The 17,679-nt window shown below is 41.0% G+C and overlaps 1 protein-coding gene across 4 annotated transcripts in view; it reads left to right on the top strand.

Annotated features, from left to right (window-relative positions):
* The first annotated feature begins 5,997 nt into the window (after window positions 1-5,997).
* The window catches only part of LOC126263733 (uncharacterized), a 191,105-nt gene continuing 179,423 nt past the window's right edge, over window positions 5,998-17,679 (top strand). For 2 of the 4 annotated variants that reach the window (XM_049960923.1, XM_049960914.1), the window contains exon 1: window positions 5,998-6,457. In XM_049960923.1, coding sequence (XP_049816880.1) covers window positions 6,055-6,457 — 403 coding nt within the window. In that variant the 5' untranslated portion in view covers window positions 5,998-6,054. Of the gene's footprint in view, window positions 6,458-9,944; window positions 10,252-17,679 lie in introns of those variants that run through there. The other 2 variants (XM_049960904.1, XM_049960929.1) reach the window with 2 other exon arrangements.

Below are 17,679 nucleotides of genomic sequence, written 5' to 3'. Positions count from 1 at the left end.
AGTGAAGTGAAACTGAATGAAGATAAGAAAATCTGAGCCCAAGCGTATAAGATAATGTCAACAGCATCAAAGAATGGCATAACTGGAATAGGATTGGTTATGAAACTTTCTGGCAGATTAAAAATGTGTGCCCGACCGAGACTCGAACTCGGGACCTTTGCCTTTCGCGGGCAAGTGCTCTACCAAGTGAGCTACCGAAGCACGACTCACGCCCGGTACTCACAGCTTTATTTCTGCCAGTACCTCGTCTCCTACCTTCCAAACTTTACAGAAGCTCTCCTGCGAACCTTGCAGAACTAGCACTCCAGAAAGAAAGCCCGGTACTCACAGCTTTACTTCTGCCAGTACCTCGTCTCCTACCTTCCAAACTTTGCAGAAGCTCTCCTGCGAACCTTGCAGAACTAGCACTCCAGAAAGAAAGGATATTTCGGAGACATGGCTTAGCCACAGCCTAGGGGATGTTTCCAGAATGAGATTTTCACTCTGCAGCGGAGTGTGCGCTGATATGAAACTTCCTGGCAGATTAAAACTGTGCCCGACCGAGACTCGAACTCGGGACCTTTGCCTTTCGCGGGCAAGTGCTCTACCAAGTGAGCTACCGAAACACGACTCACGACCGGTACTCACAGCTTTACTTCTGCCAGTACCTCGTCTCCTACCTTCCAAACTTTACAGAAGCTCTCCTGCGAACCTCGAGTCTCGGTCGGGCACACAGTTTTAATCTGCCAGGAAGTTTCATATCAGCGCACACTCCGCTGCAGAGTGAAAATCTCATTGAGGATTGGTTATGATTAGAAAAGTAAGACAGAGAGTGAGTTGCCGTGAACAGTTCGGTGACCAACCAACACCGGGAACAATAGTCCAGGTATAAATGGCGAGGATGAAGAGACAGAGAAAGTATATAAGGATATTCAACGGGTAAAGGGAGACAAAAATCTAGTAGTCTCGTGGGAATGGAACGTAGCTGAAGAGGAAGGAAAAGAAGAAAGGGTTGAGGAAGAATATATGCTTGGTAGCAGGAATGAGAGAGCAGAAAGACTAATTGAGTTCTGCAGTAAATTTGAGTTAGTAAAGGCGAATACTGTGTTCAAGAACCACAAGAGCAGAAGGCGTACTTGGAAAAGGCCGAGATAAGGTAAGATTTCAGTTAGATTACATCATTGTCAGGCAGAGATCCGAAATTGCATACTGTATTGAAACGATTGCGCAGGAGCAGTTATAGACTCTGATAACAATTTAATAATGATGAAGAATAGACTGAAGATCGAGAGACTAGTCAGGAAAAATCAGAGAGAAGGAAACTGGGATATGGAAGTACTAAGGAATGAAGAAACACGCGTGAAGTTCTCTAAGGCCATAGATACTGCGATAATGAATAGCTCAGTGGGCAGTTCAGTTGTAAAGAAAATTGTAGGTATAAAGAAGGTAACTATGATGAAACAATGGATAACAGAAGATATTCTTCAGTTGACAGACGAAAGAAGGAAGCACAAAAATGTACAGAGAAATTCAGGTATACAGAAATTCAAGTCACTTGGGAACAAAATAAATAAAAAATGCATAGAAGCTAGGGCAAAATAACTGCATGAAAAATGTGAAGGAATCGAAAAAGAAATGATTATCGGAAGAGCGGACTGAACATACAGAGAAGACAAAACAAAATTCTGTGAAATTAAAAGCAAAGTCGGTGATATTAAGAGCTCAACGGTAATTCCGCAGTTAAACGCAGAAGAGAGAGAGGACAGATGGAGAGAATACACTGAAGGCTTTTACAAGGGAGAAAACTTGTCTGATGACATTATAGAAGAAGAAAGTTTGACGACAGGGAAGAAATAGGGAATCCTGTTTTTGAATCAGAATTTAAAAGAGCTTTGGACGATTTAAGATCAAATAAGGCATTTGTGAGACCATTGGGGGATGTGGCTACAAAACCACTCTTCACACTGGTGTGTAGAAGGTATGAGACTGGCGACATACCGTCAGACTTCCGAAAAAAAGTCAGATACTCAATTCAGAAGGGTGCAAAAGCTAACAAGCATGAGAATTATCCCACAAATAGCTTAACTGCCCATGCATCCAGGTTGTTAACAGAAACAATATACAGAAGAATGGAAAAGAGTGTGTGAAATAGTATGGAACTTAACTGCTAAGGTCATCAGTCCCTAAGCTTACATACTAAATAACCTAAATTATCCTAAGAACAAACACACACACACACCAATGCCCGAGGGAGGACTCGAACCTCCGCCGGGACCAACCGCACAGTCTATGACTGCCGGCCGCGGTGGCCATGCGGTTCTAGGCGCTGTAGTCCGGAAGCGCGCGACTGCTACGGTCGCAGGTTCGAATCCTGCCTCGTGCATGGATGTGTGTGATGTCCTTAGGTTAGTTAGGTTTAAGTAGTTCTAAGTTCTAGGGGACTGATGACCTCAGATGTTAAGTCCCATAGTGCTCAGAGCCATTTGAACCAGTCTATGACTGTAGCGCCTTAGACCAATGGAAAAGAACTGAGGATTTGTTACATGACGAACAGTTTGGCTTTAGGAAAGGTAAAGGCACCAGAGTGGCAGTTGCAACATCGGTTGATAGTGAAAACAAGACTAAAGAAAAATCAGGAGACCTCAATTGGATTTGACGACCTGGAAAGGCGTTCGACAACGTAAAATGGTGCAAGTTGTTCACAATTCTAAGGACAATATCGGTAAGCTGTAGGGAAAGAGAGGTAGTATAAAGATGTACGACAACCAAGAAGGAATAATAAGACTGCAAGGCAAAGATCAAAGTGCTAGGATTAAAAAGGGCATAAAGAAGGAGTGTAGTCTTTCACCCCTATTGTTCAATCTGTACATCTTTAAGCAATGAGGGAAACGAAACGAAGTTTCAAAAGCGGTATTAAAATTCGGGGTGAAAGGATATCAATGATACGATTCGCTAACAACATTGCTACCCTCAGTGAAAGTAAAAAAGAATTACATGATATGTTGAATGGAATGAACAATCTAAGGAGTACAGAACATGGACTGAGAGTAAATCGAAAACAGGCGAGAGTAGTGAGAAGCTGCGAAAATGTTAACAGCGAGAAACTTAACATCAGAATTGGGGATCGCGAAGTAGACGAAGTTAAGGAAATCTGGTACCCAGGCAGCAAAATAACTCATGACGGGCAGAGCAAGGAGGACACAGAATGCAGACTAACACTGGCAAAAGGGGTCTTCTAGTACGAAACCTAGGTCTTAATTTGAGGAAGAAAGTTCTGAGAATGTACGTCTGGAGCACAGCATTGTATGGGAATGCCGGAACTGAAGAGAATCGAAGCGTTTAAGATGTGATGCTACAGAATAAAGTTGAAAAGCATGTGGGTTGACGAGGCAATGAATGAGGAGGTTCTGCGCAGAATCTGCGAGGAAAAGAATATAGGGAAAACACTATGAAGGAAAAGGGATAGGGTGATAGGACGTCTGTTAAGACGTTAGGGAATAACTTTCGTGGTTCTAGAGGGAGCTGTAGAGAGCAAAAATTGTAGAGAAAGACAGAGATTGGAATATATCCAGCAAATAATTGAGAGGACGTAGGGTGCAAATGCCACACTGAGATGAAATGGTCGGCTCGGGGGGGGGGGGGGGGGGGGGGAATTCGATGGGGGTGGGGCAGGGGATCATCAAAGCAGTCAGAAGACTGACGACTCAGACGAGAGAGAGAGAGACAGACAGACAGACATCCAGACACAGACAGACAGACGTACCAGCACGGAGAAAAAGAAAGGGAGAGAGAGAGAGAGAGAAATGAAATTTCTTGTTACATTCGTTGCAAGATTAGTCTAATATTGTAGTTGCAACACTCTTACAGCCATTTGCTGTTCCTTATATATAACGATTCAGGAGACTGAGCAGCCGTCTTACTTTATCTCCATTTAGATAATGCTGTCGTTCACCGACTACTAAAGTCATCACAAGATCAAAACAAATAGGAAAACGATTTAGAAATGATGTCTGTGTGTTGCAAAATGTTCAAATGTGAGTGAATTTTTAAGGGACCAAACTTCTGAGGTCATCGGTCCCTAGACTTCCACACTACTTAAACTAACTTATGCCAAGAACAAAATAAACACCCATGCCGAGGGAGGACTCGAACCTCGAACCTCCGGCGGGAGGGGCCGCGCAGTCCGTGACTCGGCGCCTCTAACCGCGCGGCCACTCCGAGCGGCTTCTGTGTGATGCAAAAATTGGCAATTGACGGTAACTAACGAAAAGTGTGAGGTCGTCCACATGAGCGTTAAAAGGAATCTACTACACTTCGATTATATGATAATACAGTCAAAGCTAAAAGCCGATTTCAACTAAATACATAGAAATTACAATTAGGAGCAACTTAAATTGGAAAGAACACATAGAAAATGTTTTGGGGAAGGCTAACCAAAGAATGCGTCTTTGCCGGCCGGGATGGCCGAGCGGTTCTAGGCGCTACAGTCTGCATCCGCGAGACCGCTACGGTCGCAGGTTCGAATGTTGCCTCGGGCATGGGTGTGAGTGATGTCCTTAGGTTAGTAAGGTTTAAGTAGTTCTAAGTTATAGTGGACTGATGATCTCAGCAGTTAATTCCCTTAGTGCTCAGAGCCATTTGAACCAATGCGTCTTCGTTTTATGTGCAGGGCACTTAGAGACTGCCTACAGTGCGCTTGTCCGTCCTCTTTTACAAAACTCAGCGCGGTGCGGGATTCTTACCAGATAGGATTGACGGAGTACATCAGGAAAGTTCTAAGAAAGGCAGCACGTTTTGTATTATCACGAAATAGGGGAGAGAGTCTCACTGAAATGATGTCGCATACATCATTAAAACAAAGGCGTTTTTCGTTGCGGCGGAATCTTCTACCGAAATTTCAATGACCAGTTTTCTCCTCCGAATGCAAAAATATTTTGTTGACGCCCACTTACATAGGGAGAAACGATCGTCATAATAAAATAACCCGCACGGAAAGATATAGGTTCGTTTTTCCGGCCGCTGTGCGGGATTGGAATAATAGAGAAATAGTGTGAAGGTGGTTCGATGAACCCTCTGCCAGGCACTTAAATATGATTTGCAGAATATCCTTGTAGATGTAGATGTACAATTTTTTGAATACTATCATTTTCCGGTAGGGTTATGTATGTTTATGGTTACTTTCCACGACTGGGCAATTTCGATTTTAATTTATTTAAATGTGGACAGAGACATAAAAACCTGCATCAACAATCACTTGTACCACAAATAGTCTTTAAAAGAGCACACCATGTAAAAATTTCAGTCTGATATTATTTAGTGCACGTCAGCAAATAAAATAATCGAAATCGACGTTGTTAAAAAATGAATAAGGAAGCCAAGTTTTGGCTAATATGTATACAGCTAGGTGCAAAATGAATATGGATTTAAACAACTTTCAATGATTGGTGCATTCACTCGAAGAAACTCTTAATCTACTCAGGTTACCTTCCATTAGGAAAGTTGGTGCACTCAGCGACTGTTATGTGATTTATAAATTATAGAGCGCAGCAATTAGTCGTCCTTTTTTGTAGGTTTTATTAGAACCTACAAAAACCTACAAAAAAGGACGAGTGATTGATGCGCTCTATAATTTATAAATCTTAATCTTACTTGCACCATAATGGAAGATTATACCATTTTGTACTCTTTATCTCATTTTGTTGTGTGTCGTGTTTCATATCGTTTTCAACTGCTCATCACGCTTTGTAACAGAGGAGTTACGTGCAAATATTCTGCGGAACAGTGCATATTTCCGTAATTCGTAATTAACTCGTCCTTTCGAATAAGCTATGTTGCAAGTATTAGTAAGAATGCTGAGTCGCTAGCCTCGGCTGTAATAGCAGCAGATAAACGACAATCGCAGTTGCTCCGATTTTTGTTTTCCTCAACGAGTGTACTGCTAATTAGTGTGACCTTCAGCTTGGTGGGACATCTTTTGTTAGGACACTTTACTCACTATATAAGGTAGTGTGCAACTCATTGCCTTTCACAGTTGGCTTCACAATATACGTACACGGAGACTGACTCGCGACAGCAATGAGCAGCAAATTGGTAATCGTTCTGTTTGGCGTGTGTCTGCTCGTGCTACACGCACCTTACGCTGCTGCTCAAGGTATTCCCGCAATATTTTTTGGGCCAGAGGGTGGTGCTCAAGATATAGGTATCCCCGAAATCCTACAAGGGACAGTGGATGGCGACGATGGTGCTCCAGAGATAGGTATTCCTGAATTCTCTTTTGGGTCAGTGGGTGGCGACGATGGTGAGATAGGTATCCCCGAATTCCTTCCTGGGACAGTGGATGGCGACAATGGTGACTTCGGAGGCGAGCTGCCTATTGGAATCGGGCCAGCCGTCGAAACGAGCAGCGAGAGCAGCAATTCTACAGAACAGCCGACAACCGAGACCGAGGCCGAGAACGAGGCCTCTACCACCGAACAAGGTACGTCGACTCAGTTACAGCTGTATGTTGGATAGTGCTAGCAGAGAAGGCGGACGTAGGGCAAGAAGGCGCATACACCAATGGCTGAATTTTTACTGCCCATTCTGACAAATTCTGACATCTTCCTTTCCTGTGGTGGTTAGCGGAGGAGGTTTCGCATTGATTTCCTTACACCGGTGGAAAATTTGTTAGATATATATGCAAGTTACGGGGATTAGTGTGTTGAATGCTTGCTCGTAGTGGTGCTGGTTTCTTACGTCGTGGATGGATATCTGAATGAAGCGACAATGAGAAATGCCGAAGCATACCTTGGTATTATGGAACGGCAATGAATGGGGTGCCAGGTTTAGTTCATGCCGACGGACAGATTAACATCAACTGTATCTCATGATTTCATCCGATGAACCGAGAACGTGAGGCACTAGTCAAGACTCGGAAGACCCATAAGTAGGAACACCGGGACTCTGCTATGTTTTCTCTGCTAACCCTAAGTCACTGAAGGAAAATTCTGGAATGGTTCCTCCAAGAAGTCCGCTGTTGATTTACTACCTCATTCTTGCACGCAACGTGCTTGTCGATTCAAATATGTGAGTACCGTAAACTTTGGCCAATTTGCAGATTCAAATGTGATTACCATGATTGTGTTTTTAACTTCTGTGATATTTATGTAAGTGAACATAGGGACTCTTGTGTGAAAGGATTACATGCCGATTAATACAATATTTTCTAAAGTGCAGAAGAAGTAATAGCAAAAGTTAGAGTGCTCAAAGTTAGCATGGATCTGGGGATACATTGACCGCCCTCTACGTTCACTACTGTTAACTAATATTTCACTCATGGTCCTCACTTCAAAAATACAATGCAACTTTGACAACCCACAAATAAAAACATTGATCTGAACTTTTTAAAGTTCTTTACTAAGCCTCCAACAGGAACAAACCTAGTACAGTACCTAAATCAAAAAGTGTGATCAATAATCAACATTATAAATATAACGAAAGGTATTATGTTGGAGGATCGCACTCATAGCTTCAAAGTGAGTTGAGTGTGATACCTTGAGTTTTATCCCTCTTAAACTTAAATCCTTATTTCAAAATTGCAACTAAAACTAAGTTTACCTGTTCTTCATTTATCGAGTCATTATCTGACACTTGTGGCAAAACAAACTTCACTGCTTGTTTCTGCGGATATATGACATTACATGTTGTTCCTGAATCACAGACTGAACCACAATAGATTGTAATTTGGGCAATATATGACTGACATGTATTTTTCTTAGTTGTAAGCACATTAACAATTACAAATAAGCCTTCGTCTTAATACTAATGGATAATGTTTGTATTCCTTAGTCCCATACTGTAATTGGCGGTAATACTGTTTAGTAAATTGTATATATGTAATACAGTGGCAACAATGACCAGTGGTCAAAGTAACCCATAAACAGGGAAATGATGCACATGACCACAGAAGTCGTAATATGCTGGTAGATATTTACAAATGAACAAAAAGGAAAGCAGTGCTCTACTTTCAGAATTAATCCAGTAATATACATGATATAGTTGAAAACACAGATAGCTTTACAGCTAAGTGATATCGGTGGATTCTGCACAGACAGATTTTAACACCCTTTCTCCTATACAATTGTAGGTCAAATAGGTTCGCCAACTATTGCGCAAGAAAATCAGCCTTACATGGTGCCGTCTAGCGTATAGTGATGGAACTTCACCAACAAACACTATATACTGAACACCCAACTGACAGCCAGCAGATTGTAATACTTTTGGTGTATGAGTGGTCGAAGCAACCACGGCGCTCAAAGTATGCCCTGTCTACGGGACTGTAATACCGCATTACAACTGCTTTGCGCAGAACATTCGTGATACCATTTGTATACTGCTTATTCTCAGACCCCACATATGATCTCGGTGCAGATCACGTTTACTCACTCTTAGTGCAACACTCAACAACTTCTGTCTACTCAATGGCAAATGAATTCGACTACGCTGCAGAGCAGTGCCAACTGAAATGAACGTCTATCTGAAATTTGTGCTTCTCAAACTCTGAATAAAACGCTGAGATCTTGCTTTATTAGTAAGATGTCTAGCTAGAGACACTGACGTCTATCTTGTTATACCTAAGTGTATACTGCCATGTCATGTCCCCTTACAGAAGAAACAGTAGTTTCTAAAAATTTCTCCTGTAACGGGATTCGATCCGACTACCTCCATGTCTAGCGCTTCCGTACTAAAGCGATTTCGGTTACGGAGGTGGCAGTGAATCCTAAACAACCGCAGAGCACAAGAATACTTTCTAGTGTTTGTCGCGAACACCAAAAGTGAAACACCAAAACTGTCACAATAATATCTGTGAGGGAACGTATGAGGAAATATTAGATTCTCCAGACATCCACAAATATAGTAAACCAAATTATTATGATTATGAAGAAATGGATTTACACGTAAATGACGGCAGTCACATCTCAAGGATCACGAACAGAAATAAAAACCGCAGAGTGCAATAACGTCACGAGAATGTCTTTTGTTTAATTTCGAAAACTTGTAATAATGTTTTATTTTAAATGTTCATTTTAAAAAATCTTCAGTCTTAAATTACGCTTCCCTTGAGTTTAACTAATTAATGTTAGTTCTCAATATTTTTTGAGCTAGGAATTTTTTGTCATGTTGCCATTGCACAATATCCTGCAGCACGGCTTCCCCTATACTTAACAGATTGCTGTGGTGAGTAAGTCCTTCGTGTATTGGTTCATCTATTAACCATGGATATTAGCCACTACAAAGAGTGATGAGAACCAACGGGGTTTTTAAGCTATGAACTGAGGCTAATGATTAAAACTTGTGTTCCTGTATCACACTGGGTCACTGCCAGCAATGTTTTCCGATGTCGAAAATATTGGAAAAGACTAGGAAAGCCTACCATGAATCAGAGACTGAGCACTTTTTCAGACTGTCAAGGAAGGAGTAAAGAGCTGCCCATACTCTTTTCAAGGAATCATCACAACATTTCTTTGTAAAGTTTGAGTGAAACCAAAAAAGACCTAATCTGGATCCCATAACACAGTCTGAATGCATCACATGTAGAATATGAATGCAGTTCCTTGACCACTGCACCTCCTATTTCGGTTCATGGATTGAGAGTTTGGTACACTGTTGAAGGTGGTCTTTCTGGGACATAAGGTACTACAGCCTCAAAACCGTGACTCTACATGCTGCGTTTGCACCTACTAGAACTCTAAAAGACTACTTGTTATGTTTGTTACGTCTAAAATTGAGCCACAGTCCAACATGTCACAGACATTATAGGCTATAAACCGAGGCAGTTTCTCACTAAGACAGTAACAATCACAGATCGCATTGTTGCAACATTTAGACGAATATATCTTGTACCTACCTTAGTATCCCCAAAGTGCTGCCCTCTAAAGAGTATAAATATTGTAAAAGAAGTTTAAAGTTTTTGATCTCATTTTCAGAATCCCGCGTGGGCAAAGGCAACTCGAGGCACATCGCAAACTCAAGGACTGCATTTCACGCCAAAGCCAGGACAGCTGCTAAAGCCAGGACAGCTGCTAATGCCAGGACAATAGCCAAAGCCAGGACAGCTGCCAAAGCCAGAACAGCTGCCAAGAAAGCAGGCAGAGCAGTGCACAAGGCGTGATCACAACTGGATTCTGTGACTCCATGAAAGCAACTAATAAATGATTAACTTGTGTTGTGTATCCTGATTTGGGCAACCGCATCAAGTGATTTTGAAGTAAAAATCTTATTCAACGGAAGAAACAGTGTGGCTACATTTCTTATAAATTTGTACCCACGAAAGAGATTTCAACCAAGATACATATCCATAACTTGTAAATGAGCTACCCAAAACGAGAGCTGAACGGGAACATTAACACTTCGATTTCAGTAACGAAGGAAGACGAAGCCAGCTCGAGTCACTTTTTAGTTCTATTCGGATTCCATTTTTGGAATTTTGTTACAGGCCACTTTCAAATCCAGTACCTAATTACTTCGAGTCCGATTTCTTTACCAGCCCACAGTTTCAGAGTATGTCTACCTTCCTTCGTTATATTAAAAGCGTTCTCAGTGCCCTCAGACGTCATGTCTTCAACTGTGGCTTTCTTTTATCATGATAATAAGCGCCATTATGTTCTCTACAGTATACAGGATGCCCTAGGTGGATACGTCAATATCCAGGAATATGAGGGGAACGATCATTAGAAGCGAAAAGTCTATTAAACACGGGCTGTACAACACATATCTTAAGATCTAGGAGTACTTGTTCGTCTTCGTTAATATGAAACTCATCTCTTCTTCTGAACGAGTGCCCACAGCTCTTAATGTAACGGTTTTAGAGAACATGTTTACTAGACAGTTATTTCTTGCGTTGTTCTATACTACCTCCAACCGAAATAAGGAAATCGAAGAGGTTGAGATTAAGAGATTTGTTTGACAGTACTGAAAACGAGGAAATGCTCGTAACTCTTACTGTATGCATTTTAGAGCCCATGTTTAATAGACTTTTTTGCTTCAAATGATCGTTCCTGTCGTATGACTCCTATCACATCCCGTACTACCTATAACAAGGATTATGACATCACTACCAATTCCATGTGAAGCGAATTTCAAAAATATCTATAGCCGACCTATCGTCGACAGTAAAGCGAGTGAGTATAAAGAAAATAAACTGAACGAGAAGTGTCTTATTGACTGAATGCATTAGTATTAACTATGGTCTTATTATTGTTCATTACATCCCAAAATTAGCAACTATTGAATTCAGGTGTTATCTACTGTTTGATTCAGGAACAGCTGCAGGGTGTTTATTCTTCATCTAGGAATATGCAAGTATATATGAGATTTGTCTATCCTGTAAAGCAAATTAGGCAGTAATCTGTGGTCCAAATAAAAGCCAGTAAAGGTGTTCATGCAGGTGAAAATGTTCTGTACCGCATCATTCATCACACATTGGTAGAGTAGATGACCCATACATTTTTTCCCTTTTCATTCAAAGCATTGTCAGTGAAAGATGCAGTCAAAACTGGAATTTGATTAATGCATCCTGAAACAATTAACTGGGCTGCCTTGGAGTGTGAACGATATTTACTTTTATGCTCTGTTCCTTGGTTGGGTCACGAATGGCAGGAAGGTAAGTAATATCAAGATTAGCCAGCCTGGAGTTGTTCTTGAAAGAATTTAGAGCTTTGGAGGGAAGATGAAAATGTGATCGATATTGTTAAATGAGCATAGGAAGCGATACTAGAGCGGTACGTGTTACGAAAATGTAGTCGGTAGCCGTGAATGATATGCAGACTCTGTTTATTGAGGATGCAGTGAAAATTTGTTCTGCGAATGATTTAATTAATGCAGTTGACGGTTCCACTATGAACAAAGCATGGAATCCGGCGATTTCTTTGATCAGTTCCAAGACGTCGCTGAAGAGCAGCTGCTATAGATGCATCTGTATGTGGAAACGGAACGAGCATCTAACCTCTGATACACTTTATAAAAATGTTCAAATGCATGTGAAATCTTATGAGACTTAACTCCTAAGGTCATTAGTCCCTAAGCTTACACACTATTTAACCTAAATTATCCTAAGGACAAACACATGCCCGAGGGAGGACTCGAACCTCCGCCGGGACCAGCCGTATAGTCCGTGACTGCAGCGCCCACAGACCGATCGGCTAATCCCGAGCGGCGTTATACTTTATACAAATTTCCTTGCCTCAGAGCAACATTTCTATAGTTGTGTATTCTGTGGTCAAAACAAAGAGACGCTGCTCTCTTGTTTACAGAAACATAAGAAAGTGCTCCAGCTTCTGCGAGCCACCTCACTCAGTAGATGGCCGAAATTTATACTGCTAGAAGTGTAAAGCATTGGTCAATATGTCGCAGATATACGAAGTCGTGTGTCAGTATATTGTTCCCAGTGTCGCCACTAACGCTTACTGCCGGACGCGGTGGCCGTGCGGTTCTAGGCACTTCAGTCCGGAACCGCGTGACTGCTACGGTCGCAGGTTCGAATCCTGCTTCGGGCATGGATGTGTGTGATGACCTTAGGTTAGTTAGGTTTAAGTAGTTCTAAGTTATAGGGGACTGATGACCACAGATGTTAAGTCCCATAGTGCTCAGAGCCATTTGAACCATTTTAGGTGTTTTTCCTCTGTGTGTAACAGTCCGTCCATGTGCCCACAATTCAATACCTGACCTACTGCCCAAGGGAAAGCAAAAATTTATGGCTTGCTTACGCCACATGTACTTTGGGGTACTAACTAACTAAAAAGACTCTAAATGATTAGTTTGCAAATGAAGTAAATTTTTATGTAATGTTATTCAATAGACTGTTCTCGGTCATGAATAGAAATAGATCCTGTATATTTATAACTCCAGTAGCCATCTCCGCAAACCATTTACTCAACATAGATCCGTACGATGCCTGTTTAATTAATAAATTTTTACTCCTCAGCCTTTCGACTTGTTTGATGCAGTCTCCTATTTCATTTTACAACAACCAAATCTGTTCACATCTTTGTAACTTTTACCTGAGAAAAGGACTGAAGCACACTGAATGGGGGGAGGAGACGCAATGAAACTTAATGGTTGACAGATCATGTGAAGTTATTGTAGTGATTTCAAAAAGGAGTCAAAACTGTGGGGAACATGGCAGTATGAGCCCACTTACCAGTTTGACATTGCAAACACTAGTTCAGCTGAGAAGAGTGTGAAAGGCGTATGTACTCGTTGGCAGCGATGATGAGGCATTGTAGAATCTCTGACCAGAGCAGTTGCGCTCGAGGCGCAGTGCAGTACAGTAGTCTGTTGGGAGCAGTAGCCGAGTTATGTAGCGGAGAGGAGTCTGTGAGTAGTGGTAGCGCAGAGCAGTCGGCGGGCGTCGGCACCGCAATGGTCGAGATTCAGGACAAGGTATATTATTAAGCAGCTTTGCGATCAGCTAATAATGTTAATTAAGTGTAATTTCTGTAAGAATCGCCCCCAATAATAATTTTGATTTAAAAGCAATTTTTAACAAAGAATCATTCGATTTCCTTTCATTTCCTTTAAACAAAAAAATTTTCAATTATTTTCAAAAAAAATTTAGTTATTGCGATGCATCTGCTGCAAGCTGTGGCGCAGAATAAGAGCAGAATTTTGACATGCAGTTTTACTAAGGTAAGAAATTAATTCTGATTTTTGCACAGGGCCAATGACCGACATTTCGGTTAAATTGAGTTTTGATTATCACTGTAGTTTCATTGTCATGGGATTATCTTACTTTTTGTGTGGAGAACTTATACTTGAGTCAGATTGCTAATTTTTGTTTAATAGTCTTTGTCATTAATATATTTTGGGAAAGCTTACCTTAGCTCTGGCTCCCATTTACTAATAATAAATATAGTCTTTTGAAATTTTCCGTGGGGAGGTTACACTTAGCTCTGGCTCCCATTTCTATTAAGTATTGTCATTCGAATTTTTTTGTGGGGAGGTTACAAGTGTCATTGCCGTGTTGGGAAACTGCACAACGATACTTCTGTATGAGAGGTTGTAAGTAGGCTGTATAGGTTTTTTTATTGGTAACGCCACGTAGCGCTCTGTCTGAAAATCACTGGCTGTGGTGCGTGCAGTCTGTGGCTGGTTTGCATTGTTGTCGGCCATTGTAGTGTTGGACAGTTGGCTGTGAACAGCGCGTAGCGTTGCGCAGTTGGAGGTGAGCCGCCAGCAGTGGTGGATGTGGGGAGAGAAATGGCGGATTTTTGAAATTTGTAAGACTGGATGTCATGAACTGCTATATATATTATGACTTTTAAACACTATTAAGGTAAATACATTGTTTGTTGTCTATCAAAATCTTTCATTTGCTAACTATGCCTATCAGTAGTTAGTGCCTTCAGCAGTTTGAATCTTTTATTTAGCTGGCAGTAGTGGCGCTCGCCGTATTGCAGTAGCTTGAGTAACGAAGATTTTTGTGAGGTAAGTGATTTGTGAAACGTATAGATTAATGTTAGTCAGGGCCATTATTTGTAGGGATTATTGAAAGTCAGATTGCGTTGCGCTAAAAATATCGTGTGTCAGTTTAAGCACAGTCATTTATAATTTTTCTAAGGGGACGTTTTATATGTCGACCCTTAGCCGAGGATACCTCACTGGAATCTTCTGATTTTTTCTTGTAGCTTGTGTAATTAGTGTAGCTTTTGTTTATTGCTAGCGCGTAATTGTAGAGAGAATCTCCTTTGTAGTTGCAGTCTTTCATTGTTGTACAGTAAAACAGTTGTGGCATGCATGTAGATTTTCACCAAGTATTTCGCTGATGCGCTTGCAATTAACTAGATATTATTTTCAGTGCTATGTTAATGTGTTTTCTTATTTTGATCTTCAAATTGTGCCTTTCTGTGTTGTCGTGTGAAATATTGTGACAATAATGGCGTGTGTAAAACGTAATACTAGGCTCCAAAGTAAACTGAGAAATGACAGTGAAGACGAAAGCAGTGTGTTAGCGCCGCCGAGTAATGAATTAACTAATTTTCAAAGTAGTAATTTGGTAATTGTGCATAGGGAGATGGAGCGGGCTGCAAATAATGGAGTAGGCAGTGAAACAATTAGTGAACAGGGAAGCATTATCGATCGATCGGTCGGCAACAGCTCGTTTCAGGAATCCGAAATGACAGGACACAATCTTGCCAATACTGTAGATTCAGGTTTTGCGTCCTCACCGTTTTCTCAAATAAGTCAAGACACATTTTCTGCTTGTCAAAATGTGAATGTTGCCGGTGCAAATGCATTGCCGAAAAGAATAGAGGAACAGATTCCAGACACTAATACATTATTATTGCAATTAATGCAACAAATGAAACAAAATCAGAGACAAACACAGCAACAGTTAGATACAATGGAACAAAATCAGAGACAAACACAGCAACAGTTAGACACAATGGAACAAAATCAGAGACAAACACAGCAAAAGCTTCAAAAGTTAGACACAATGGAACAAAATCAGAGACAAACACAGCAAAAGCTTCAAAAGTTAGACACCACACGTGAAGATTTAACTACTGAGTTACATAACATTGAATCGATATGTCAAAAAGTCTGTAATGACGTAAAAACACAAATTTGTGAGCATTTTCAACCTAGTTTTTCGCGGCATGAAAATGCATTACAGAATCACGAAGCAGCCATAAAAGAACTGCAAACTATTGTTCATGAAAATCATGAGACCTTGGAAGCTAAAACTGACTCAGCTGCATCTACCGATTCGGTTACGCAAACTGCAAAAACTCAGGAAAACTTAAAGGACACAGTAGATACTCTGAAAATTGGTTCAGAAAGACACATGGAGGAAATTAGTTCATTATCAGAGAAAGTAGTCGAACTTTCGGATCAGCTAAATAATTTATCTACGAAGGTAGATGATAATCTGAATGACGCAAGACCGGTAGTCTTTAATGACACAGAAGAGTACGAATAAATTAGGAAATTCAAACAAAACCAGAATCAAATTATACGCAACACCAAAGAAAAATCCGGGAAGTACAAGGTCAGCTGACACAGGTAATACAAGAATTACGTATTTCAGAGGACACTCGCGCTCCAATACGGGAATAGTGACATAGAAATATGGAACAGCCACAAAATAATAACACGGGGTACTTCGGAAATTATGCAAGAAATTGGCAAGGTACACCGAATTTTGAGACGGAACCGCCGAAACGAAGTAACAATGAGCGATATGCGACTCGCCGACATGATGATTTTCACTATAAGCTGTTTATTACTACACGTAAATTCAAAACATTTAAGAATTCCGGCAACGACATTCATCCACAAGCGTGGCTTCATCAAATCTATCACTGTTTCCTCCCAACTGGTCTTTAGAGCTCAGATTAGAATTTATGTGTGGCTATTTAGAGAATGAACCAGCTGTAAGAATGCGATCGGTCATTCACGATTGCCACAGTGAAGGAGAATTTTACCATGCCTTCCTCTCAGCATATTGGTCTCAAGCTACACAAGACTGAGTAAAACATAGCGTCATAATGATGAAACATTTCGAACAATCTGAATTTTCCAGTCTTGTGAAATATTTTGAAGACATGTTGCACAAGAATCAGTTCCTGTCAAACCCATACAGCCCCTCAGAACTCATCCGCATTTGCTTAATCAAACTACCTGAACATTTACGATATATTATTTTGGCAGGAAGTTACAAATACGACATTGAAGCTTTTCAGGGACTCTTACAAGAATTAGAAATTGACACTGACAATCGCGGAACGCGAAAACGGGAACACAACAATTACAGGTCACATCCGTCGCAATTCCGCGATGAAAGAAATCATAACTGGACACGCCAAGGCTATTCTCACAACACAAATCGTGACCAAAACAGACACCACCCGTATGACAACCGTTGGCAGAGTAGTAATAAGTACAGGGAATGATTACCTCTCCGTGGTAGTGACTATCACAGAGAGAATCAGAGAAACAGACAATATGGGAACCAAAATAATTATTATCAAGGGAGACAGAATAGACGCAACTGTCCATCGCGCAGTTACGATTCAGGGAGAAATTCTCCACCACGTGACCGACAAGAAAGAAACTATGAAATCTACCGACATGACGACAGACGATATGATCGTAACGACAGACCTGAATTGCATCAGAACTGGCGGGATTCAAACAGAGCAGGGCCCTCTCGACAAGGTGAATATGTGGAAGTTAGGTCTCCAAATCCCAATAACGACGCGCGCCAACAAAGAGGCAATAGGCAATGACTCATACCGCTGGCAGCCACAAAACGTACTTCTGAAACTGACGACGCAGCTGCCGTAGGTAGTAATTACGTAAAAATGGAAGACATTAGGGACATCTTACTCCAGGAACACGACGTAAAACATAACAACATTGCATATCCTGTGATTCACATTACAGTAAATGACGTAAAATTTACGGCAGTACTTGACTCTGGCAGTCCCATTTCAGTAATTAGTGAAACAGCCTTTAGCAAATGCAACAAATCGGTCGATTGCCCCACACTTCCGTTACGTAAGATTGAATTACAAGGTGCCATCGTTGGAAAAAGTGTAGATGTACGCCAACAAACCAACTTAGAATTATTTTGTCAAAGCCACAGCTTCTCTATGAACTTTCTTATTGTTCCGTTATTGTCGACGGAAATTATATTGGGAGTAGACTTTATGAATGAAT

This window comes from Schistocerca nitens, chromosome 1, assembly GCF_023898315.1.
Source record: "Schistocerca nitens isolate TAMUIC-IGC-003100 chromosome 1, iqSchNite1.1, whole genome shotgun sequence".
Lineage (NCBI taxonomy): Eukaryota > Metazoa > Arthropoda > Insecta > Orthoptera > Acrididae > Schistocerca > Schistocerca nitens.
The sequence above is the reverse complement of the archived record's forward strand: the minus strand, read 5'-3'. Positions and strand labels throughout refer to the sequence as shown.